This window comes from Dipodomys spectabilis, unplaced genomic scaffold (assembly GCF_019054845.1).
Source record: "Dipodomys spectabilis isolate Male_0828 unplaced genomic scaffold, ASM1905484v1 ptg000026l, whole genome shotgun sequence".
Classification (NCBI taxonomy): Eukaryota; Metazoa; Chordata; class Mammalia; order Rodentia; family Heteromyidae; genus Dipodomys; species Dipodomys spectabilis.
The window spans coordinates 5,548,059-5,574,758 of record NW_024870703.1 but is presented as its reverse complement, the minus strand read 5'-3'; the positions used below and the strand labels follow the sequence as shown (position 1 = coordinate 5,574,758).

Sequence of the window (26,700 nt, the reverse complement as noted above, 5' to 3'; positions counted from 1 at the left end):
CCATGCACCTAAACTGTCCATGGCCACTGGAACTTAGAGCAGTTCTGTAGTACACCTTCAGAGGGACCTCACTCTCCATTTTCAAACCCATTTATCCAGCTGGTTCACAGGTCACCAGATTCAGTGTGCCCAAGTCTCCTCTTCAGGGCCGTTTGATGACTGACCAAGCCAGAAACCTCACTCCCAATCTACAGCTCCATGTCTGATTGTGTCCCAATCTGCCATCACTTAACCACCCATTAATAGAACTACCATCACAGCCTCCTGCAGTCTCTCGCTTTCTCCTTTTTCATTCACGTATGGTAAGTAAGTAATTGTACATATTTTAGGGCTATTGTGTGACATTTCAATCCATAGATATAACATATAATGCTCAGTTCAGGGCACTGGCCTGTCACCTCAGACATGCACCATTGCTTTGTATTAGGATTATCTAAAGTCTTATCTGCTAGTTATCTTGAGGCATTTGTCAGCCATGATTAGCCTACTGTGCTATAGAATAACTGTGCTTCTAATCCCAGCACTAGACCTGTCACCGCATGATCCATCAGTCACCTAGCAATCTGCTCCAAAGGGACAAGTCTAAACTGCCCTCAAGCAGGAATGCCAAGCCCTGGCTGTTACCAGCCAGCCCCCTCTTCAGCCCCCACCTTCCCACATCCCACACCAACAGTCCTGACCATCAGTCTCCCTGATGAGACCTACCCACTCCTGACCCTGAGCCTTTATGTGAACTTTCTTACTGTGGCTAATGGCCAATGGCCCATCTGTTTTGGGGGGTTTTTTTTTGGGTCCTGTCATGGGGCCTGAACTCTGGGCCTGGGCACTGTCCCTCAGCTCTTCAGCTCAAGGCTAACGCTCTACCACTTGAGCCACAGCGCCACTTCCGGCTTTTAATTTTTTGCTTATGTGGTGCTGAGGAATCAAACCCAGGGCCTTGAGCATGCAAGGCAAGCGCTCTACCACTGAGCCACCTTCCCAGCACCCCATCTGTTTTTACACATGACATCCATCCTTCAAAGTTATGAGCCACAACCTCCAAAAGCCTTACCTGACTCCTTCACACAACATGAAGGGTCCTACTTGGGCACCTACCACATTTCCTGCATCTCCACCCCATGGCCATTATCTGAAGTCTTAGAATGACAGTAAACCCTCCCTATTGACTTCTCAAGGTGGCTGTGGGAGTTGAGTAACAGCATTTTCCTCTGCCATTGCCTGTAAGGCCCAGTCATGGTACAAGACAAGTTAAAGAATATCAAGGTCCTGATGGAGATTGGACATGCTCCGGGGTCCAGTGCCCAGGGCCCACTGCACAGATGAGAACACTGTGGTGTGGAGGAAGAGCTGGTGTTTCTCTGTGGGCCCTGATGTCTATCTTCTCCTGCCAGTTCTCTGTTTATCAATGTCTTGCCTGCCTCTGAGACTCTCTTAGAATTAAAATGTACCCTTCACAATGGCAGCAGTGTTCTCCTGCAGAGTGCAGGGCATTTATTAGAGATCAGTCATCCCTAGAAACAGTAGCAAATGAATGTCACCATCAATCATAGCAACAACTATGTCCAAAGCCCAGAACTGGAAGGGAAAAAATGTCTCTTGTTGCCTTTTGCTCTTGCCAGAACTTTCCCATCTATCTTTATTGTCTTTCTCCATTGTGTTAGGCACAACTCCTGGTCTCCAGTTCCCAAATACAGCCTATCAAAATGGGTTTCATTCTCGTCTGTCCTCCCCAAACTGCTGAGTGTGGCTTTGAGACGACTCCCATGGAGACATGAGATTCAGTCTAGAGCATGGTTCATTCTGGTCAGGAAGCTTCCTACCTAAGCCACAGTGAGATCCCAGCAGAAAGCCAAGACAAGAGGTCTGCTTACTAAACTGATTAGCAGCTGGAAAATGAGCCAAGTTGCAAGGTTAGGGAAGAGAAGAACTTCTGGAGCCCAGACAGGACAGGAAGCTGTTGTAGGGATCCTGTGTAATCACCAGCGCTGCGTTCCTTCCCACCAGCCACCGTGTACATGCAGCCAGATATACACTGTGCCCTCAGGAGAACGTGTTTGAGACCACCACAGGCTTTCCTCTGTGGCCCAGTGTGTTTTCCTCAGTACCACCATTCTTGTGGTCTCTGAGGCTGAACTCAGGCACGTTCTGTTGATGCATCTTGCACGTTGGTGTTCTTATCTGTCCAAAGGGGGACATCTTGGTCTCTCTTATCATCCATCATTCACAATGTGCTCCCGAATTCTGCCTGCTCCCTGGACTCTCCAACCCTTTCATACACAAAAGCCTACTCATCTTCTGAACATTACTTTTTAATCTTTGCCCATGAACTTGTAATGCTCCCCAAAGTAAGGAGCTTGGATCATGAGATCTTCCAGATCACATTTCCAGACTTACCTCCTCATAGGTACATTTACATGTGCGTGCGCACATGTGTGTGTGTGCGTGTGTGTGTGCGTGTGTGTGCGTGTGTGTGTGTGTACTGAGGCTTGAATTTGGGGCCTGTGTTTTGTCCATTAGCTGTTTTGCTCAAGGCCAACACTCTACTATTTGAGCTATACCTTCACTTCAGGCTTTTTGGTGGTTAATTGGAGATAAGTGTCTCACAGGCTTTTCCTGCCTGGGATAGCTTTGAACCATGATCCTCAGATCTTAGATTCATGAGTAGCTAGGGTTACAGGTGTGAGCCACCAGTGCCTGACATTGCACATGGGTTTAATTAAGCCAGAATCAAGTGCCCACTGTCCTTCAGAAATGTCCCATGGATTTCTGTCATTGTGCCAATACTCCATTTCTCCACCTGACACACAACCCATAATATGAACACATTTAAACCCCTCTCACACTTTCTTTCTTTTTTTTTTTTTGGGTCCGGTCGTGGGGCCTGAACTCTGGGCTTGGGCGCTGTCCCTCAGCTCTTCAGCTCAAGGCTAGCGCTCTACCACTTGAGCCACAGCACCACTTCCAGCTTTTTTCTTTTTGCTTATGTGGTGCTGAGGAATCAAACCCAGGGCCTCAAGCATGCAAGGCAAGCGCTCTACCACTGAGCCACCTTCCCAGCCCCCTCTCACACTTTCTTTTTTCTTTCTCCCTGCACTTTTCTGGCCCAGAGAAGTCTATCCATCTTCAATGCAGATCCCTTTTGTCGTCTGAATCATCTGCATGCTCATGATGCCCAGAGCACATGACAGGCAGGTTAAACAGGCCTCGTGTTATTAGCCTCATTTTACAGGAGCAGAAACATTCTACAGAGCTACACCATCCATCTCCCTCAGCACACAGTATTTTAGCACAGCTAGCTCTGATCTCCAGCTCAGCCCAGTCCTCTGCCCCTGCCATGCCCCTGCAATGCTAGAGGCAGAGCAGCAGAGTGCTAGGAGGTAAAGGAGGAGGTAGGAAGGCAGGAGAAGAGGCCACATTGTGATGTCACTCATTCATGCTTCAAAGATGCTGAGGAGAAGTAGCTCCCCAGTCAGCCAGAAAAAAATAGGGCAAGCTCCATTGCAGGAAGAATCTAGTCCAGTGTCTACCACATGACCAGTCAGACCTGGAGACGGAGGGGTGGGTTCATGTGTGCAAACCTTCCTGCTGCATGGGAACTTGGGGGATGGGAGAGAGGGGGAGATAGTGTTGCTAGAGGCCTGGGAGGGAGGTCTGAGGCAACTGCCATCTTTGTATATTTCTATGCTATCACATTGACTGGGGGAGGCTGACACCATTTGTCCCAGCCTGCAAGAACACACAGCGGCCAGGCCTTCAAAACAGGGTGCCTTTGTCTGTTGCTGATACTCTGGCTTTGAGCCCAGCCGGGTTTTCAGGGGAAGATTTAGGTCAGAAGAAAAATGGGAACAGGGGTAGCTGCAGCCTTAAAATCTCTTCCAGCTTAAGCCTTAGGAAGTTGTTCCCACCTCTTGGGGCAGATGACAGCTGACTTTGAAGAGAACTATTGGGAGGCCTCCTTGGGCCCCGTAAAAGAGCTTTTTGGCACATGCCAATATTGCTGGAATTTTCCCAGGCCATTTTGTTAGACTGACTGGCTTTCTGGTCAGCTCAAGTCAGAAAGTCTTCACTGGCCTCTGTGGAGTGTAAGGACCTGTGTGGAGAGGGATAAGGTGCTACCAGAAGCTCCAAGTCAGATGGGGGTAGAGCAGAGGGCAGAGGGCACTGCTGCCAATGGCCACAGAGCTGAGAGTCCTAAAGCAAATGAGGGCAAGAGGGGATATATCTGAGCTGGCTGGCGTTTGAGGGCTGTGTCTGCTTTATATTGAAGTCATTTTAACCTTTCATGGGACAGTATTCAAATAGAGCTTATGAAAAAGGGTCCTTTCACAACCTGTTATATTTTTCCTTCAAATTCCCCTTCCGAATAGCCCCTTTTCATGAGAGTTGGACAAAGAATCTGCTTCAGAGGCCAAGTCTGACTTTCAATGAACATATATAGCATGCCTAAAAGCATAAGCAAAGGTTTTCATCTCTGCCTCTTTTATGAGTGAACTACTCAGGCATAATTCTGGCTGGCAGGACCTCTGTCTTTCCTGTTGGCCTTGCTCGCCATCTCCTGGACAAAGTCAGTACTTGCTGTTAGAGGAGCCCGGATTTATAAAAACAAACAGAAAGCCAGGCTCTCACGCCTGTAACTCTAGCTACTCAGGAAGCTGAAATCTGAGGATCACAGTTCAAAGCCAGCCCAGACAGGAAAAGTCCCTAAGATTCATCTCAGGAGACAGGCAACATGGCAAGGCAGACGCTGCAGGTTATAAGGTATTGTATTTAGAGCTGATGACGTAGGTTCTGGGAAGTCTGCTAACTTCCACCCATCCCATACATCCTCTCTCCTAGTATTCTACTTCTGCCTAAAATTCTGTTTCTTGGGTTAAGGCCTTGATGCTAGTTCAAACGTATATATCTCTTGGAAGTCTGTTTTGTAGAGTCACTCTGAGTTACTCGTGAAGACTTCATGTGTTTCTAGATAGAGTCCTCCCTGGGTCACAGTTCCAGCAGCAAGCTTAGGCTAGCTGGCAAGGACATAATAGAAGTGCAGAGCAAGTCTCAGTGGGACACACTCAGGGAAGGGCAAAAAGACCCGGATGGGACTGCAGAAAATAACCATAGGCTACGTGCTTTCATTATTGCCACTCACGGGTCTTATAGGAAATCTTACCAAAAATCTCAATACAGGTCTGGCCCCTTACAGGCAGTGAGAGCCACTAATCCTTCCTGGTAGGCTAGCCATCGGAGACTCTGATTCATTCAGGCAGCCTCTAGGTCACCCTATGGGATCATATAGCATTTACGAGCAAGTCAGTCTCAGACTAGACCTGCTCAAACCTGCTCTCCAATTCTGACAACAACACCCCCCCCCCCCCATTTGTTACCCCAGTTCTGAGATCTGAACTCTTATTTCCTAAGCTCCTAACTTGAATGCTTGACATACTCCCTTCCCAATACACCCCCCATCTCACACACACACACACACACACACACACACACACACACACACACACACACACACACGGTCCCATCTGTTCTGCCACTTTAGGTCCCCTTACATTCCTTCAAAGGTATAATGTCCAGTTCCAAACTCTAGGCCTAGCCCAAATGCATACTGTCACAATCCACTAATGTCTCCTGCAAGCCAGAAGGGACCTCTAAGCCTAGGCTTTACCTGCCTCCTGGGACAGCTGTTGATTACTTCCTGTTCATGACCCTAATGCCCCGTATGTTTCAAGCCATTGTCCATCTCCCTGAGCCAGCTTCTAAATGTTCTGTTTAGGACATACTCCGCTGCTACCTGGAACAGAGAGCTTCACAGGCTTAGCTCTCCATCAGGCAATCTCTAGAGCTGAAACCCCTCCTAGTGATCAGTTGGATGACTTTCTCTGCTGCAAGCTGCTGAGAGTCATTCTGCAAAGCTTCAAGAGCTGGACTCAAAAAAAAAAAACCTTGATCTGAATGCCTCCCATCAAGAACAAAGTTGAACCACAAGGGAGCAGTGTTGTATCACACAGGTCACTTCCATTGCTGTGGGGAGGGAGAAAGGTGTTAAGAGTACCACGATGAAGAGACTGGGATTCTGTATGGGAGTACAGAGTACATAGATATTAATATAGGACAAAATGAAAGCAGGGTATCAGATGCGCCATACGAGGAGGATCTGGGAGAGGGGTGGGGGGACACTTGCTCACTCTGCTGAACACCTGGAACTGAGCAGATACCTTAGAAAAGGCCAGTTGGAGCAGGGCCAATAACAAGTGGATGAATGTGCTCCTCTCCCATGGTGAGTCAGAAAAGATCATGGCCAGGCTTGCAGGAAGCAGGACAGGCTTAATTGTCCCCATGGTTTAGAAGCAGCAGCTGTGTTCACAGAAGGCTCCAATGACTTGCCAAGGTCTTAGCGGGAACCCCAAAGCCTCAATCCCAAATGCCACCGCCCTCTAGTGGGCCCTTCCTCAGACTACAAGTGAGTCTGTCTATCGGTGGTTACTGTGAGCCACTGTGGGCCCAGGCTGGAAGGTCTCCAGGGCCCCTTCCAGCTGAGTGATTCATCCAGGATTCATCCCCAGAGAGGCTCCTTCTTAGAGCATTCCTCCTTCAAGAGAATCCCCTGGTTAAAGCACAGGGACACTTGTGTTCAGGGTTTTCTAAGGCCACCAAAGAGGGTTTGTTTGGGGTTTTATGAATTATAAATTTGGAGAAAACGCCTTTGTTAAATTATACAAAGTTCCCTGAAATAAGCCAGAGATGGTTATAATCCCATAATCCTAGCACTTGGGAAGCTGAGGATCAGATGGGTCCCAGGCCACCTTGTACTACAAAATAAAACCCTTTCTCACCTCTTGTATACATAGAAGATGAATAATAATACTAATAAAACCACTTATCAAAATGTTTGTTTAAACAGCAATGTTCTCAAACTTGTTACTCAATGATACCAAGCTCTTAAAATAGAATTAAATATTTATGACCTAGATTTACATCCAGCTTTGTGGAAATTCTCTTACTCATCAAGATAGAAATGAAAAGAAGGAAAATGGTTAAAAAGGGAAACTTCTGGTTCTCCTTGGACCATCTAGACCCAAAAAGAAGATATGGTTCCTTTATACTCTGGTATGCCCGCTCATGTTATACTTATTAGTCAGAAGGGAACCAATAGCAGAACCAAACCCATAGTGTTACTTGTTCCTTTCTTGGTGCCTAGTGCAAGCAATGCTCTGCCCTTAGCCAGCCACTGATCAAAAACCACCAGATCTGATCAAATCATTACTATAGTGGCCAGAAAGGCACGGAACACAGCCTCACAGGTGGAAGTGGCTAGAGACTGAAGGGAACTCTAATAGGACAAATAAGGGGAAGGGTTTTCTAGAGGAATTTCTGAAAAGACCAGAGAGCCTAAAGATATTTACAGAGCAATGACTAACATTCCCTCTGGCCAGGAGGAGTGAAGCAGATCTGTAATTCTAGCCACTTAAGAGGTGGAGACAGAAGGATCATGACCCAAGGATGGCCTGGGCAAAAGGCACAAGACCCTATCAAAAACAAACTAGAAGCCCAGCACCAGTGGCTGAGATCTGAGGATCACGGTTCAAAGCCAGCCCTGGCAGGAAAGTCTATGAGACTCTTAACTCCAATAAACCACCAGAAAACCGGAAGTGGCTCAAGTGGTGGAGCACTAGCCTTGAGCTGAAGAGCTGAGGGACAGTGTTGAGGCCCAGAGTTCAAGCCTCACGACCAACAAAAAAACAGAAACAAAACAAAACATCAAGAGTAAAAAGCCCAGGGAGGGGAGAGGGGATAATGGCTCAAATACTAGAGTGCTTGACTAGCTGGGAACAGACCCTGAGTTGTAAAGAAAAAAAAGCAATGCATTCCTTTACCCCACCCCTCCACCCACCCCCACTCTACCCCACCCTCTTGAGGGCTACTACCTGCTTCACAAAAGTGAAAGGGCCCTTGATAACTCTCTACTTAGAGTCATTAGCTGCTTATGAAATTCTAGCTTTGGATGACTTCTCAAAAGACAGAGTGATGAAAAGGAAACAGATTAGTCAAGCACTGTGGCTCACGCCTGTAATCCTAGCTACACAGGAGGTGGAGATCTGAGGACTGCAGTTCAAAGCCAGCCCGGGCAGGAGTCCATGAGACTCTTATCTCCAATTAACCACCAGAAAACTGGAAGTGGCACTGTGGCTCAAGTGGAAGAGCACTAGCCTTGAGTTGAAGAGGGACAGTGCCCAGGCCCAGAGTTCAAGTGCCACAACTGGCCAAAAAAAAAGGGGGGGAGGGGACTGACTGGCTGCTATAAGCGGTTCCCATTCTCTGTATGACTCAAGTCCCCAGTATTAGGTAGCAGTAATTATACTGTTTTACATAGCCTCATAAGAGTATGCTGCAAACAAAATAAGCTAATGCACCAGAAAGCTTATAAGTGCTACACTAGCACACAAGTGTCTCATCTGCGTGTGTGCCAAACCTCTAATGCATTACTCCATGAATGCACCCTCCAACCTTCAACATGGTCTGCACTACACCCTCTCTGCCCGTTCAAGGGAAAATTGACCCACCTGCTGGTCCTGCTGATGGAAACTGAGCTTTCTATGAACTCTATCATATGACACTTCCCTTCCCATCTCCCACGTCACCTCAGAAGGAACGAGAATGGGCACTGGTACCAATAAGACAAGTCATTCTTGTGCATGTCCTTGGAAATTTTACTAGGAAATTACCAATGACTCAGGACAAACAATACAAAGTCGGAGAGAGGCCACGAGGCCAGAGGCGTGATGGGCACTAGAATCTGAAGCTGTGAGTGAAGTAAAATCAGAAGGAAGTATCATCTTTGCCTGCACTGAAACTATGCAGTAAGGGAAATGAGGAAGGATCGCAGGAGAAATGAGAAGACACCAAAACAGAAATCCTCACCGGGGTCAAGAAATAGCAATGGCCAAGCACATGTGAAGGGTACCAGCTCTGTCTGTGGGTATCTAGAACTTCCTTGAGTCCAACACAGTTCCTGGGAGGCCAAGGCATCCCAATTCCTTGTTGCTGGGATCCCATGTGTCCCTCTTTCTCATTTATGTGCCTTTACTGCAAGAACCTTTTCTCTGCGTGTGGTGAAGGAGGCAGAGGCTCTTTTCATGCTGCTGTGAGTGTCAAACCAACCCCAAATTCATGCAACCTGTCTCCCCAACTTCCAGGGGCACTCCTTAAATGACAGGCTGGTGATTGTCATCAAATCTTGGAAAATAGGAAATGAGGGTCTCAAGCTCTGTTTTGCCCTATAATATGCTGCTTTACTTACTTAGTTACTCTACTGCAGCTATATGAGGGTCAGCTTTGTAGGAAATAGGTGGGGTAGGGATGGGCAGCAAGCAGAAATGGAGAAGCCAATGAAGATTGATGACTTATCAAGACATTGCCATAATATCATGAGAAGAAAGCCATGGTCCTCTTAAAGATCTACAAGAAAGACAAACGGCAAATCTTTTTTTTTTTTTAATTTAATTTTATTTTATTTGAGAACATACTGTACAGAGGGGTTACAATTACATGGGCAGGAAAATGCATACATTTCTTACCAAGCATTGCAGCCTCCTCCTTTGTTTACCCTTCACCTCCCTTCCCAGCCTCCCCCCTCCCCCCCACCCAATCATTCCTCCCCTCCCCCCCCACACTGACATTGTAAAGCTGGTTTTGACATGACATTTTGTACTTCTCATTGTTGCAACAGGTCCACCTGAATCCTTAAACGACTTGTTTGTCCCCATCTCCTCCACATGTTATACTGACATCAAATATAGTGAAAGCGGGGGCTACACTGTGGGGGAGGGACATACAAAGCAACAAAGAAATAATCTTATAAATGCGTTAGAAACACATGCATGAAACAAACAAAAACATTAAAATACATATTTGAGGGTTCGTTTTCCTAACATCACATTCTCTGACTTTTTCCGCTTGACTCATACCTATACTAGATATTGCAAATAAGGGAAACCATGGGACCTATGTTTCTTTGGGCCTGGCTTACTTCACTTAATATAATTTTTTCCAAGTCTTTCCATTTCCTAACAAATGGGGAAATGTCATTCTTTCTGATGGAGGCATAGAATTACATTGTGTATATATACCACATTTTCTTGATCCATTCATCTACTGAGGGGCATCTGGGTTGGTTCCATATCTTAGCTATGGTAAATAATGCTGCAATAAACATAGTTGTGCTGGTAGCTTTAGTGTGGTCTTTTTTGTAAACATTAGGGTAAATGCCCAAAAGTGGGATTGCTGGGTCATAGGGGAGTTCTATGTGAAGTCTTTTGAGGAACCTCCATACTGCTTTCCAAAGTGGTTGAACAAGTTTACATTCCCACCAACAATGAAGTAAGGTTCCTTTCTGTCCACATCCCCTCCAGCATCTGTTGTTGTTAGAGTTCTTGATTTTTGCTGTTCTAACTGGAGTGAGGTGATATCTCAATGTTGTTTTGATTTGCATTTCTTTTATGGCTAGGGATGTTGAACATTTCTTCATGTGTCTATTGGCCATCCTTCTTTCTTCTTCAGAGAAGCTTCTCTTTAAGTCTTTCGCCCACTTACTTATTGGGCAGTTGTTTCTTTGAGGATTTGTTGTTGGGTGGTTTAATTTTTTGAGTTCCAAGTATATTTTAGATATGAGACCCTTGTCCATTGTATGGCTAGTAAAGATCTTCTCCCAGTCCGTGGGCTTTCTATTGATCTTGCTAGCTATGTCATTTGCCCTGCAGAAGCTCTGCAACCTTATACAATCCCATTTGTCCAACCTTTCTTTGTTGTGTTTCCGGGTCTCTATTCAGAAAGTTTCTGCCTGAGCCAAGGAGACCTAGGGTTTCTCCTATTCCATCCTGTAATGTTTTCAGAGTGTCTGCTTTGAGTTCAAGGTCTTTGATCCATTTGGAGTTGATTCTGGTGCAGGGTGATATATAAGGATCTAGCTTTAGTTTTCTACATGTAGTTAACCAGTTTTGCCAGCACCATTTACTGAAGAGGCTGTCTGTCTTCCATTCTATTGTTTTAGCTCCCTTATCGAAGATTAGATGGCTATAGGTCTGTAGGTTCATTTCTGGGTTTTCAATTCTATTCCATTGGTCCTGAGGTCTGTTCTTATGCCAATACCAAGCTGTTTTGATTACTATGGCTTTATAGTAGAGTTTGAAATTTGGTATTGATATTCCTCCAGCAGTGTTCTTTCCGTTGAGAAGCGCTTTTGCTATTCGGGGTCTTTTATTGTTCCATATGAATTTTTGGATTGCCTCTTCTATTTCCTTGAAGAATGAGGTTGGAATATTGATAGGTATTGCGTTGAATTTGTAGATAGCCTTGGGAAGTATTGCCATTTTCACGATGTTAATCTTTCCAATCCAGGAGCATGGGAGGTTTTGCCATTTTTTAAAGTTCTGTGTTGATTTCCTTTTTCAAGATTTTAAAGTTTTCATCATAGAGGTCCTTCACTTCTTTAGTTAAGTTAATTCCTAGGTATTTTATTTTTTGTGGGGCTATTACAAATGGAGTTGCTTTCCTAATTTCAGCCATACTTTTCTCATTGTTGGCATACAGAAAAGCCATTGATTTTTGGGGGTTAATTTTATAACCTGCTACTTTGCCAAAGTTTTGAATCAGCTTGAGTAATTTGGGAGTGGAGTCTATGGGATTCTTTAAATACAAGATCATGTCATCTGCAAAGAGGGAGAGTTTTATTTCTTCTTTCCCTATTTGGATCCCCTTTATGTCTGTATCTTGTCTTATTGCTGTAGATAGGCATTCTAATACTAGATTGAAGAGAAGTAGAGAGAGTGGACATCCTTGTCTTGTTCCTGAGTTAAGAGGAAATGGCTTTAGTTTTTCACCATTGAGTATAATGCTGGCTGTAGGTTTGTCATATACAGCCTTTATTGTATTGAGGAATGTTCCATGGATTCCTAATTTTTCCAAAACCTTCATTATAAAGGGGTGTTGGATCTTGTCGAATGCTTTTTCTGCGTCTATTGAGATAACCATGTGGTTCTTATTCTTGCTCCTGTTGATGTGATGAATAATATTAATTGATTTGCGTATATTGAACCAGCTTTGCATCCCTGAAATGAATCCTGTTTGATCGTGGTGTATGATTTTTTGGATGAATTGTTGAAGTCGGTTGGCCAAAATTTTGTTGAGAAGTTTTGCATCAATGTTCATCAAAGAAATGGGTCTATAGTTCTCTTTCTTTGATGAGTCCCTGCCTGGTTTTGGGATGAGGGTTATGATGGTTTCATAGAATGTGTTCGATAGTGAGTTTTCTCTTTCAATTTCATTGAAGAGTTGGAGGAGAATTGGTGTGAGCTCTGCTTTGAAGGCCTTGTAAAATTCCGCTGTAAAACCATCTGGTCCTGGACTTTTCTTAGCTGGGAGGTCTCTTATTGCTGTTTCTATTTCAATGCTTGATATGGGCCTGTTAAGATAGTTTAACTCATCTTGGTTTAGTTTTGGCATGTCAATATTTGCTAGGAAGAGGTCCATTTCTGTCAAGTTCTCAAACTTATTAGCATAAAGTTTTGAGAAATATTCCCTTATAATGTTCTGAATCTTGGTTGTTTCCGTGGTGATGTTTCCATTCTCATCTCTGAGTTTATTAATTTGGGTGTGTTCTCTTCTTTTTCTGATAAGATTTGCTAAGGGTCTGTCAATTTTGTTAAGTTTTTCGAAGAACCAACTCTTTGTTTTGTTGATTCTTTCTATAGTTTTTTTGGATTCTAATTCATTTAATTGTGATTTAATTTTGATTATTTCTTTCCGTCTACTGGATTGGGGTTTATCTTGCTGCTCTTTTTCAAGGAGGTTTAGATGTGTCATTAAATTGTTAGTTTCAGATCTCTCCAATTTCTCAGCAGCACATGGAACGTTTTCTAAAATAGACCACATTTTAGGCCACAAAGCAAACTTGTCTAAATTCAGAAACATTGAAGTTATACCTTGCATTCTCTCTGACCACAGGGAATAAAATTAGAACTCAACACCAAAAGCCACCAAAGAAAGTCCGGTATCACATGGAGGCTGAACAACACACTGCTGAATCATGAGTGGGTCATGGAAGAGATTAGAAAGGAAATTCAAATGTTCATGCTATTCAACAAAAATGAACACACAAAATACCAGCTCCTCTGGGACACAGCAAAGGCAGTACTCAGAGGCAAGTTTATAGCTCTGAGCTCCTACATCAACAAATTGGAGAGATCTGAAACTAACAATTTAATGACACATCTAAACCTCCTTGAAAAAGAGCAGCAAGATAAACCCCAATCCAGTAGAAGGAAAGAAATAATCAAAATTAAATCAGAATTAAATGAATTAGAATCCAAAAAAACAAACGGCAAATCTTGAACACTGCCTTCTCTCCTTTACAAACTTCCATTCTTATAGCGATAATGGTGGTAGCTATCATTTGCTTAGCCCTCTTATGGACAGGAAATGGGGGTAATTCAAAGGATAATATCTTCTAGAAATACTCTTAATGAAGGCCTCAGACAAGCATCAGACAGGCACACAGCTAGAGAGAACAGAAAAGAATACAACTCAAATGTAGCTTTCTCCTTCTCTTGGAGGCCTGCCTCCAAATAACAAAATGTTTTGTAGTTTTCATAAAACTGAAGACAAAGTTTATTTCCCAGCCTTCCAATCTGTTACCCCTCCTCAATTCATTCTATCTTGGGGATATATGATATCCCCAAGACTGTATTAGCTTACTGGTACTGCTATGACAAAATACTTCAGACTAGCTGGTTCAACCAACGTTTATACACTCATAGGCCAGGAGGCTAGACATTGAGATCAAAGAGGTAACCAGGTTGGTTCCTTCAGAGGTGCATGTGAAAAGGAGCTGCTCCAGACCTGTGATGGTTAATTTTATGTCCAATTTGACAGAGATGCCCAGTAATCCGGTTAAGCATTATTGCAGCATGTTCTTTGAGGGTGCTTCTGGAAGATGTTAGCCTTTGAATGAATGGATAAAGAAAAGTAGATTATCCTTCTCAGTGTGGGTGGGATAATCTTCTCAGTCAACCCTTAGGGACCTCAATAAAACAAAAGGCAGAGGATGATTGAATTTATTCTTTCTGCCTAACTGTAAATTGACTCAAGGGTCTCCTGCCCTTGGGTTGGATCTTCTACTATGGTGCTTTTAGTTTCTCAAGCCTGTGAACTCAAACTAGAATTTATACTACAGTTTTCCTGGGTGTCCAGCTTGCAGACAGAGATTGTAAAACTTCTCTACCTCCAGAATTTTTCATGAATTAGATCTTCTAACACCTATCATTTTGTATATCTCCTATTGGTTTTGTTTCTCTGAAAAACCTTAATATAAAGCCTCTCTTCTTGTTTCTACATATTCCCTGTACATGTCAGACTCAAATTTTTCACTTCTTTATAAGGTTACCAATTATATTGGATTAGAATCTTAGTGGTAGGAGCACTGTAAAGAGTCACATTCTGAGGATCTGGGGTTTCGAACTTCGACATAAGAAATGAGAGGAAATGAACCCAATTCAGCCCATAATGGAATTTGTGGAGCTAATTGTGACTCATTTCCAACATAATCTACACTTAAAAAATAAAAAAAAAATAGATTTTATGCTGGTGCCAGTGGCTCATGCCTATAATCCTAGCTACTCAGGAGGCTAAGAGCTGAGGATCTCGGTACAAAGCCAGCCTGAGCAAGAAAGTCCATGACACTCATCTCCAATTAACTGCCAGAAAAACGAACGTGGTGCTGTGGCTCAAGTAGTAGAGCTCTTGCCTTGAGCTGAAGAGCTCAGGGTCAGTGCCAGGCCCAGAGTTCAAGCCCCATGACCCACCAAAAAAAATATTTCATAAAAGGGGATTCTGGGCATCCAGTGGTGAAATTCTGTATTCAGCACAAGTCCTGAGGGGTGAGAAAGGCCCATCCTGCAAGTCCTAAGAAGTGCACCTCAAAGGCATCATACCAAAGGGGCCCTAGCAACTGGTGGAATGTGGGTTATTGTGAGGACAAGGGATTGTGATGGCAGCCTGGCTATGACACCTGGTGAAGGCAAGTGCTCTTGCCGCAGAAGATGTCCTCTGGCTCCAATTACCAGCACCCCAGTTTTATGAATGGCAACAGAGGACAGGGAAGTGATGGAAGACCGGGGGGCAGGAGAAAGCTGTCCCACCTTATCCAAGTTGGTGCCTGCTGACTCCATGCCTGAAGGGAAGCCAAAGGCTTCTTTGGTAAGAAGACCACCTCATTTCACTTCCCCCAGCCATTCCACACAGAGAAGGGCATCCTAAGACTAGGTGAAAGAAGAAGGTGGGGCCTAGAAAATGCAGAGAGTTGTTAAGGACAGGGCTTCCCTCTGTACCCTAATGAACACCCAGCTCTCCCCCAGAACCGGGTAGCTCTTCCCAAGACTGTGAAGTCACTTCAAGAGGGCTTTGCCTGCCTTTCTACATTCCCACTTGAGGCCCTGTCCCTTCCTTCCTTCACACAGAACCCTCCAAATTCCTCTCGCTGGTCCCTCTAGGTTTAGGTTCTCTCAACACAGACCCTAAATTTCTTCCTCTCTCTCTGGAGCCTCCGGAAGAGCCGGTGCCATAAAATGTTAGGTAGAGTAGATGGCTTGAGAGACAGAGAGCTCCTTCCACTTCCAGGGCCCTGTTTGCAACTTTAGAACACCGTCCTTTGCCTTTTGTTGCCTGTTCTGTGTTAGCCCTCCAGTTCTAGTAACTCCATCTGAGTGCACTGCTGATAAGAACCCAGTCTCAACATTTGAAATTCAGGAAACCTTGCAATACCCTAGGCCAGCATGACTTGGAGCTGGAGGAGCAGTAGCCCCATGTTTCCTCCACTTCCTTTTCCCTCTTTCCCAGGAAGCAGAGGCCCCCAAGCCAGACTCCTCTTATGACTACCTGGAGGAGATGGAAACTTGTGAGGATAGAGGCTGCCCAGGGCCCCCCAAGACACTATCCCAAAAGGCTGGTGCTACCACCAAGGGCCAAGCAGGCGATGGACCCGGACTCGAATCCACAGAACTGCCCCCAGGCCCAGGAGAAGAGCACAACAACACAATGGAGCTGGAGAAGGTGCGCATGGAGTTTGAGCTGACACGTTTGAAGTATCTCCATGAGGAGAATGAGAGGCAGCGGCAGCATGAGGAGGTGATGGAGCAGCTGCAGCAGCAGGCAGGGCCCCGCCAGGTAAGTGTGAGGGTGAGGCACTGTCCTTAAGGGGCCAGGGCAGACACTAGGGGTCAAGGGGCATGGGGTCAGACTCCATAGGTCAGGACAGAATCAAGTCCACATTATTTGGTTGACTTTGTATTCTGCCTACGGGTCCTGGGTATGGCTGAAGGGCTGAGCATCCTTGGGCCATTTCCCAGAATAGGCTGAGAACTGACCAGGCCTGGAACCATTCTGCTCTGTTAGTGTTGAGAATCCCACCTTCTAAGAGAGTTGAGCTAGGAGAGAGCCTAGAACCTCATCATCTACCCAACAGCCATAAGGTTAGCTCAAGGAAACAGTCTTCAACACTCTCTCCAAGACCACATTTCCACCACTTTCAATTCCTCTTTCATCTCATAGAACGTGAGGCAGGGCGAGGAGACCCAGCACCCTGCTCTGGTGCAGTCCGTGAGTGTTGACTGAACCACAGCCTTCCTGTGCAGGGCTGCCTTTGTACTGTTGCATCACACTGTTTGGTAGCTCAACTGAAGCAGCCATCTCTTCTCAAGAAATGTACACTCAGCCCTGGATGGAACTAAACGGGAATAAGAACACTTTCTTAAAAGCCAGGCTGATGGCTCACATCTGTAACCTTAGCTATTCAGGAAACTGAGATCTGAGGATAACAGTTCAAAGCCAGCCCAGGCAGAAAAGTCCAGGAGACTCTTATCTCCAATTAACCATCAAAAAGCCACAGATAAGGGTGTGGCTCAGGTGGTACAGCACTAGCCTTGAGCAAAAAAGCCTAGGGAAAGTACAAGGCCTTGAGGTCAAGCCCCGGTACTGACTAAAAACAAAGCAAAATAACAACAAAAAAGAAATGAAATGAGCTGTGAAGTGCTTAGCTCAGTGGTTAGACCATAATAATCACTCAATAATGAAAGACTGTATTATTTAAAACAGTGTTTCCTATGCTTTAATCAGGCACTGGTGGCTCATGCCTGGAATCCGATCTGCTCAGGAAGGTGAGATCTGAGGATCATGATTTGAAGCCAGTCCAGGCAGAATACTCCATGAAACTCTTATCTTCAGTTAACCACCGGAAAATTGGAAGTGGTGCACAAAGTGGTCAAAGTGGTCCTCAAACTGGAAGTATGAATGCTGAGAGTGGTAGAGTGCTAGCCTTGAGCAATAAAGCTCAGGGACAGTACCCAGACCCTGAGTTAAAGCTCCATGACCAATTAAAAAGAAATCAGCCCTAAATTGAAATCTTGGCTCTACCATTTATATAAGCTCCTTAACCTTGGGAAAGTTTCTAATCCTCCCTGAGCCTAAGGTACCAACTACCCCTTAGTGTCATAGTGAGAATTCAGTGAGATAATGCATGTAAAGCCCTTTTGCAATGATCCTAGTACATTAGGTAAGCACTCAATAAATATTAGCTATTACCATTTTTATGTACTCAGGCAATTCACTTCTTGACCCAAATGCAGCAACTTACATTCACCACTTTTTAATTTGATTGGGATGTAATGTATTAGCTATGCCTCCCAGTTCTGAGTCATTCTCAGTTCTGAGAAGCTGGCCTGTCTTTACCCAAATCATTGCTGTAATTGTTGAGGAGGATACAAACTAAAGTAAATATCACTAAAGGATATCTCAACAGGTTAGCAATGATCCATTCATCAGTACACTGGAGTTATACATTTTATCCAACTCATATTTCTCTAGCTTGAGGAAAAGACATTGCCTGAGATACTGTCAAGTAGCTAGCTCCTCAGAAGATATTATATTGCTTATATCATTTCTCTAATTGGTCATTTTTTTAAAAATAGGCTTGTTTTTACATGATTTTTTTTTCAGTGAACATATCTTGGCTTCTTAACAGTTAAATAATAATAATCTCTTTAATTATACATTAAATGATATTACTGAGCTATGCCAAACTTACTGAACTGAGACTTCTCAAATTCATTGTTTTATTTTTTTCCCCCTTAAAATATACTTGTCTTATATTCTGACACTTTTTTAACTCTTTAGTTTGTGGGATTTTGTGTGTATGTGTGTGTGTGCCAGTCCTGGGCTTGAACTCAAGGCTTGTGGGGACAGTCTCTGAGCCTTTTCCCTCAAGGCTAGTACTCTACCACTACAGCCATAGACCCACTTCTAGCTTTTTTGGTGGGTAACTGGAGATAAGAATGTCATGGACTTTCCTGCCACAATGGCTTGAACTGCAGTCCTCAGATCTCAGCCTCTTGAGTAGCTAGGGTTATAGGAGCAAGCCACCAGCATCTGGTAATATTTTTGAATTACTTCATTTCCCAAAGTTATGGATTTTCTCTATATCATGGGATAAAATTTGTCACAAATTTGAGCCTGAAACTTTTTAAAGCAGATATGGAATTATACTATCTCTTTGATCTGTGTCTTCTCCTAACCATATTTGTTTTGCCCTTTTTAGTTTGAAAATCTTTCTCCTTACTAGATGAGATGGAAATGCTTAGCATATTACCATGCATGTTATCAAACTCATAATTACCTGCCATCAGCTCCTCAGACTGAGAACTTAGGCAGATCACAAAGAGGTGGCAGAGGCCAGAGGTCCTGTTTCCTGAGTCGTCTTCTGCCCATATAACTTTTTTAGTTAACTTCATAGTTTATGTAGCCTTTTTTAACAATGGCAAGTCTAAGACTTTGACCTTTGGTCGCAGTTTACAAGTATTTGACTTGTGGTGCATTTGCTAAAAAGTGGGAGGCACTGGAACCGTGGAGTCCCCACCTCTCTTTTTCTGAGGATGGATGGATTTCATCATACTGAAAATACTTGTCTGAGTGCTTTTCTTGCTAGTGTAGGGCAGCTCAGTCCCTACCACCTTTTTAAAGGGTGGCATGATTTGTAAAGAATGAACCATGGCTAGCAGTCCCTTAACTACAGATCAAAATAGTTTTATCAGCTTTTGGCTTATGGATGTATTCATGCTTACTACAGTTAAAAATTGGGGTCTATCAGATGCCAGTCACACAGATTCCAAAAGCAGAATAACTCACAGGAAGGATCAACCAAACCATTCAAACTGCTCTTCCCGAGGTCCAATGCTCTGTAGACACAGGAAGCCCTTGCACTCATTTCTCATCACCAGTCCCCAGGAGAGACCAAACCCTCAAGAACCACAGACTGACTCATATATGATTGTTCCTGGTACTCAGGGACTCAGAAACAGCCATTTGTGCTCTTTCATTGTGCTACTGTCCAGGAAACTAGGTTTTGAGGGTCAAGGCACAATACCCAGAGAACACTCTTAGGATCCAAGTCTAACTCTGGGGAGAGGGAACTCATGAATGAATTGATGAATTCACTCTACATGACAGTGGCCTTACTACGAATTTTGTCATTCCTAGGAATTTTGATCTTATGAAGGGAGCACTCTTTTCCCTTAGGTAAGGATGATAACTTGCCCCAAGTCATATTCAGGAAGGAACCCAGTAGGATTGAACTTCGATCTGCAGAGCACCAGTTCTGGTTTTGCCCGTGCCATTGTCTCCTTTTCCCCCCACAGTTCTCCGGAGGCCTCCAGGACCTCTTGCTTCCTCAGAACCAGTTTGCCATGTTCCTGTACTGCTTCATCCTTATACACATAATCTATGTCACGAAGGAGATGGTCTTCTTCCTCTTCTCCAAGCACTACCTGTTCTGCATTGCCGCCATTTTGCTGTGTCTGATTAAAACTTTCTGGTCCTACTTCCAATGCCTCTGCTTTCTCCATCACTAGAAACCCTATACTAGAGTGTTCCATTAACCTGTAGCCTCCCTGGCTTCTCTGTCCATCATCCTGTATCTCCCCTCCATGGAGCCTGCACTTAAGAAAGGATCAGATGCTGGACATTGTACCTGAGTGTGAGGAAAACACATACAGCCCCCTGATGCCCACGTGCTCACTGGCTGGCCATACTTTATCCAGACAAGAGATTTCAGAAGTTAGTGGGTTAGGGAGGTCTCAGTGGGAAGGAAGGGTTTAAAAGACCTTTCCAGAGTCATAGAATCACACAATGCCCAAGCTACTTTGGGTTTACCACATCAACACATGTCGTAGATTATTCTCTTGAGGTAGGGAGAGCCCGTGGTGGGCTTAACAATAGTCCCCACACCGAGGTGTCCATGTCTCAAGACCCAGAATGGTGAACATGCTACCTTACAGCAAAAGGGACTTTGAGGTATGATTAAATTAAGACCCTAGAGATGGAAAATAATGTAACAGGTGTCCCAATAAAAAGGCATGTGAAGGAGAAAGGGACATGATCCTCCAGGGGCAGTGATATAGGGCCACAAGTCAAAGGATGTAGAATTTTCTAGAGGCTGGAAAAAGCAATAATATGGATATTCTCCTACAACCTCCAGAAGGAGCCAGACCTGCCAACCTTGGTAGAACCTCCAGAACCATGAGAACATTGATCTGTGTTGTTTTAAGCCACCAGGTTTGTTGGTTCTGTTACTTCAGCAGAAAACTAAAGAAACCAAGGTATCTGAGCTCTTTCCAGCCTGGAAAATGTGTCAGTATATCATCACCAGGCCTTTGCAAGGCCACTGAGCTCTGGGCCTGAGCACATATAGTTCACAGCCAGCCATGCAAGCTTGCAGTCTGCCTTCAGACATCTGACTAAAAAAGAGACGATGATGCCCAAGGGGCTCGGGCAAGGCCAGTGCTGTAAGCCTAGCTACTCAGAAGGCTGAGATCTGAGAATCAGAGTTCAAGCCAGTCTAGGTAGGAAAATCTGTGAGATCCTTAAACTCCAATTCTTCATCAAAAAGCTGAAACTAGCCTTAAGCAACAGTTAAGGCTCTGAGTTCAAGCTTCAGGAATAGTATAAAAAATAAAATCAATAAATAAAAAAAGATCCTAGGAAGAGGTATCCCTATCACAAAGCAGTTGAGCACTCCTTAATGATGAGATGGGTGGCAAAATAGAAGCACACTCCCACAGGACAGAAAAAGGGGGATTAAATCCCTGGCTAGGTCATCAAGGCTACCCCACTGAAAAAATGGGAGGAAAGAGAGAGAGCAAGCAAGCAGGAAGGGAGGGGGGGAGGGAGGGAGGGGGGGAAGGAAAAGAAAGAAGGAAGGTAGGAAGGAAAGAAGGGAGGGAGGGAGGAAGGAAGGAAGGAAGGAAGGAAGAAAGAAAGGAAGGAAGGGAGGGAGGGAGGAGGGAGGAAGGAAGGAAGGAAGGGAGGGAACCACTCAGATACACACAAACCAAACCTTCACACACACCTCCCTGTGCCCATCTACCAGCTCAACCACATAACATAGACTCCCAAAAATGCAAAATAGCTTACCTGAAACAAATGTACCAAGTTACACAAATCAAAACAAATAGCTTGTAACACAGATGTTCACAACCCTCCCCTCCTCCCCCCCCATACACACACATAAACATGCAAGATCAACCAAAAGGAACAGACTGAACACTAGAGGGCTCCTGAGGAGCAACAAAATGAAGCCACCCAGCAGCTTTTGTGCAAAGCCACCCAGCCTCCCTCATTTACCAGCCCACACCCCAACCCCTTCTCCAATACACACACCCTTGACAGCTGCTCTGACCCCATCATCCCAGGCTAGCAGAGATGCCTGGGCCAACTATGGCACAGGAGGCTTTATGTGGTGATAACGCAGAAGACTGACTGAGGCTGGAGATACCTATGTCCTCAGCAAAGACTACATTGACTCTCCTCTTCCCCAACAATAGGGTCCTGCCCTAGAGGGAAAAAAAGGAAAAGTTTCTGTCTGGCAGGCTAAATGATGCTCAGTGAAACCATGTGAAACAAAGACACCTCTCAGGACTTCAGTGCCAATACCATACCAATACCATACCTTTAAAGGCCACAGTAACTTCTCATTTCCACCCAATTTAGTATATCTATTCCCGTTTACTTAGTGTCATGAGCACTAAGTTGGAAGTAGTAAAACTGTCATTTCTCATAAAACTTTCAATGATGGGATTTTTTTCTATGAGTGGCATGTCTAAATTGTCTTATTTGATGCAAGTTTTTGGCATAAGATTTAGATGAAAGAAAAATATTATGGTAACAAAAAGTGTAGGGAGCACCTGTTCACCAGGTTATACTAGAAGTACTATAAAGCCTTTCAGTTAAGCCCCCTCTTGCCAGGTACAACTAGATTTCAATACTTTCATATCATTTTTTTGAACCACAGCACCACTTCCAGTTTTCTCGTGGTTAATTGGAGGTAAGAGTTCCACGAACTTTCCTTCCCAGGCTGGCTTTGAATCATGATCCTCAGATCTCAGCTCCCTGAGTAGCTAGGGTTACAAAAGTGAGCCTCCTTCAGAGGAGTTAGCTAACTCCCTTGAGTTGTTAGCATGACCTCTCACACACTTAGCCATGAACTCTCTCCTGATTGTGTTTGAAGACAAAAGCCAGTAGTCTAAGAAATTTCCCTGGGCTGGGAATGTGGCTCAGTGGTAGAGTGATTGCCTCACATGCATGAGGGCCTGGGTTTGATTCTTCAGCACCACATAAGCAGAAAAAACCGGAAGTGGGGCTGTGGCTCAAGTGGTAGAGCACTAGCCTTGAGCTGAAGAGTTGAAGAACAGTGCCCAGGCCCAGAGTTCAAGCCCAGTGACTGACAAAAAATAAAATAAAAACCAAGATATTTCCCTGTAGGAAGGTAAAAACTATTCATGATCACTCTTCCAAATTAAGAGAAATCTCTCAGTTGAAATACAAAACAAAATCAGAAAGAGGATAGGAAAAAGGCCACCCTAAAAGGAGACCAATGAGGCAGCAAGTTTGCACAGAAGCATTCCTTGAATGCTGAGGGAGGTTCCTTGAATGCTTACTCAGGCTCTGGGAGGAAGAAATGTATGTAAGCACCATTTCACAGAGGAGATACTGAAGTACAGGGAATGACTCCAAAGCAATACTCTTTCCATGTTCCCAGGAATTTGGCCATGCAGGCACCTTGCTGGAAGGTGAGTTTTATACATCTGAAAAAGGTGAAAGACTGCCCTGGAGTCCAGGGAGACTGGAAAGATTCTTTGTAAGACCAACCACGAGCGTGGATATAAGGCTAGGCCAGGCAGACATGAAGATCACATACACACTCAGATCAGAGCACAAGTGGAGAGTCTTTAGGCAGAGAGAAGGTACTCCTTGCTCTGAAAAAATAGTATAAAGGGCTATGGGTCTGGAAAACTAGCATGAAGCCAGTTAGAGTATCTTGAATGCTAGTCTGGGGGATATAAACTTAATCCTTTGAGAAATAGACAATCACTGAAGCTTGTGAGTGTGGATCAGTGACTGAGAAAGTAAAGGAGGGATAATAAAAGCTTCCTTTTTCCTCTAACTTCTAGAACCAGGTTCTCCTAATTTTCCCTTCCCATTTCCAGTCTCAGAAACATTCATTTGGAAGTTCTTAATTTGAGTATTGCCTTCAGTTGTAAAAGAAACCCAAGGTAGTTTAAACAGAGGTTTATGTTTCTTACATACCAAGAAGTTGTAGGAGGTTGGTTGAAACTGCTCCTTAATGTCCTAGAGGACGACTCTGGGTTCTCTCTACCCGCTCATCCTTTACAGCACACAGCCTTTTTTTCCCTCATCCTGTGACTTTCAATCTTGCCATGGCTACAAGGCTACAAAAGGCCAGTGATTGTGGTAGCCATCTTGTCCAGAACTCTAAGTCCAAACAGAAGGAAAAGAAAGACTGCTTTTTAAAGGCTTTCTAACAGAAGTCATGTGGCTAATTCTAGCCACAGGGTTGTGTGAGGAGGTAAGGTTTTACCTGGGCACTTACAATCTTGAACAAAATTTAGGACTCTGATAGGATGGGGTGGGGATAGATATTGAGTAAGCAAATAACTGCGCGTCTCATCCCTGCTTTCCAAGGCCCAGCTCCTACTCCCTGCCTTCCTGAGGCCTTGGTGGATTGAGACAGGCCAAGCATAGTAGCCACAGCCTGTCTGGGCCTGGCTCACTGCTGCATCTGCCTTAAGGATGTGTCCCATAGAGAGAAGCTCATAGTTTCCCCTGAACGAGTCTGGAGCCACTCTGCTTTCTTCCTTCCTGACCTTTGCCTGAGGCCTCATGACCTCCACTGTCCTTGCCTAGGGAACCTAGAAGGGTACACCTCTTTGTGCTGGGTGCCCTCCCAAAGCTACTAGAGGAGGCAATTTGGAGTCTAGAGTTTCTCCCTTTAGCTCCCATAGAAGCCCAGTGCCTTGGGGATCCTAACAGAACTCACAACAGAGGTTCACTCAGCCTTAGCCCAAGAATCAAAACACAAATAGTACAATTTTAGGCAGGAGGAGAAATACGGCAAATCTTGCCTGTTCTCAAAAGAAATCCCACTGGTTACCAACTCAGAGTCTCGTGATAAGCTGGAGCTGGGAGCCAGCTGACCTCCGCAGGAAGGCATGGAGAGCAGGCTTGCCTCCAAAGGCTGTCTCCCGGCCAAGTGTGTTTCCAAACCCAGTTTAGCAGGTGACTGCAAACAAGTTGGCTAAGCTTTCTAGACTTCCTTCATCTGGATGACCTATAAATTATCCCGGCTCTAATTCAGTGCAAAAATAAAGATACAAAGTCTAGTGTTTGCTTTCATTGACCTGCACTGGTGTCTGAGTAACCTGAAATATGTCCCAGCGGATTCTAATGTGCAGCAGGGTTGCTAAGTCCTTATTCCTCACTGTGGGGTCAGCAACATCCCAGACCCAACCCATGAAGTATTGAAGCAGGTATATTTTGACAGTGTACCTGTGATTGGCAGGTACTTTCCAGTCTGAGAAGCCTGCTCCCAAGTAAGACTTACTTTAGGTGATCTGTACTGGAAAGGCACTGCCTTTGGCCTGAAGGGCTTTGGGATAGGGGAGAAGAGTGCTAGGTAAAATGAGGAGAAAAGGGAGAGGGCTGAGGGTAACATCTTAGAAGTGCCCTGAGTCTCCAGCATTGATGCCTAGCACACACAGGGGGTAGTAGGAGCTTAGTGGTCAGCATCTTGGATGCTGAGGCTGAGGCTGCTCGCACAGCTGCCCCTCCTCCCACGCCTCTTATCACCAGGTCTTGCTCTGAGCTTCTGAAGAATTAAATGATGTCTCCTGGCACCCCAGGGATCACCAGAAAGTTTGGGGATTCCTCTCAGGTCTGTGTCAATATCCCCCCCCCTTTTCTCTCTTTTTGATCTGGCTCTCCCTGGGTGGCTTTGGGGAAATCTTGCTTCATATACATTCATTCATTTCATTCATTATTTAACTGTTGCCACCAATCCTTCAGGAAGGTTAAGCATGATTAAAAGATGGGATTTTTCCCCCCCACAGGGCACAACAAAAAAGCCAGGACTTCCACATTTTTAAAGCTCATTTGCCCAAGCCTTGCTGCATAATTTAAAGTCGGTGACTTATTTAGATTTAATTAGCCAAAGGAGTGGCAGCTGCAGGTTCATTAGTATTTATTAAAAGTTCTCAGAGGGCACTGTGGACTCTAGGAGAGGCTTCACATGGAAGATGGCATCAGGAGAAGGCATGTTGATTTATCCCAGAGCAAACAGGTGGCATCAAAAGACCTTGGTGCTCAGGCAAATCCCCATGGGAGGCTTCAGCTGGCATGTCAGCCCCTCATAGACTCATGGTGATGCTTAGTGTCACAATAGGTAAAAATCTGGGATGAATGCAGAGCTACAAAGGTGAACAACGAAGAGGGGCAATGGCCAAGTTGAATTTTAAGACCTGGGCGGGATGGGGAGGATGCGCTCCAGAGTTTGGAATTTGTGCAAAAGGAAAAGCAAGGTCCTTTGTTTAAAAATTTATTCAGAATTTCCAGCCTAGGCCCGGGAAGGTAGCTCAGTGGTAGAGCGTTTGCCTTGCAAGCATGAGGTCCTGGGTTTGATTCCTCAGCACCACATAAGCAGAAAAAGTGGGAAGTGGTGCTATGGCTCAAGTGGTAGCGCACTAGCCTTGAGCTGAAGAGCTGAGGGACAGTGCCCAGGCCCAGAGTTCAGGCCTCACAACCGACAAAAAAACAAAACAAAACAAAAAATCAGCCTGTAATCCTAGCTACTCAGGAGGCTGAGATCTGAGGATCTAGGTTGGAATCAGCCTGGGCAGGAAAAATCTGTGAGACTCTTATCTCCAATAAACTACTCTAAAAAGCTGGAAGTGGAGCTGTAGCTCCAAAATGGTAGAGCACTAGCTTTTAGCAAAAGAAGCTTCGGGATACGCCCAGGCCCTGAGTTCAAGCCCCAGAACTGGCTAAATAAAAAAGAATTTCCAGACATGTTGAATGCCAGTGGTTCATATCTGTAATCCCAGCTTCTCAGGAGACTGAGATTTGAGGACTGAGGTTTAAAGGAAAGTCTGTCAGACTCTTATCTCTAATTAACCACCAAAAAACCACGTTATAACTGTGACTGAAGCAGCAGAGTACCAGCCTTGAGTAGAAAAGCTAAAAGACAACACCCAGGCCTTGGGTTTGAGACCCTGTACTGGTGTGTGCATACGCACGTGCACGCGCGTGCAAGCA

The 26,700-nt window shown here is 44.7% G+C and overlaps 1 protein-coding gene across 1 annotated transcript; it reads left to right on the top strand.

The window, feature by feature from the left end:
- The first annotated feature begins 15,129 nt into the window (after positions 1–15,129).
- Tmem247 (transmembrane protein 247) lies at positions 15,130–19,946 on the top strand. The gene is made up of 3 exons (XM_042675451.1): positions 15,130–15,246; positions 15,886–16,212; positions 19,734–19,946. The coding sequence occupies exons 1-3, from the start codon at positions 15,130–15,132 to the stop codon at positions 19,944–19,946; spliced, it is 657 nt and encodes a 218-aa protein (XP_042531385.1).
- The last annotated feature ends 6,754 nt before the right edge of the window (positions 19,947–26,700 follow it).

Bases quoted from the DNA above. Each gene is read 5' to 3' on its own strand.
- Tmem247 (XM_042675451.1), top strand. From the start codon at position 15,130: ATGGCAACAGAGGACAGGGAAGTGATGGAAGACCGGGGGGCAGGAGAA. The intron at 15,247-15,885 runs GTAAGAAGACCA...CCTCTTTCCCAG, and splicing joins GGAAGCCAAAGGCTTCTTTG to GAAGCAGAGGCCCCCAAGCC. The intron at 16,213-19,733 runs GTAAGTGTGAGG...TTCCCCCCACAG, and splicing joins AGCAGGCAGGGCCCCGCCAG to TTCTCCGGAGGCCTCCAGGA.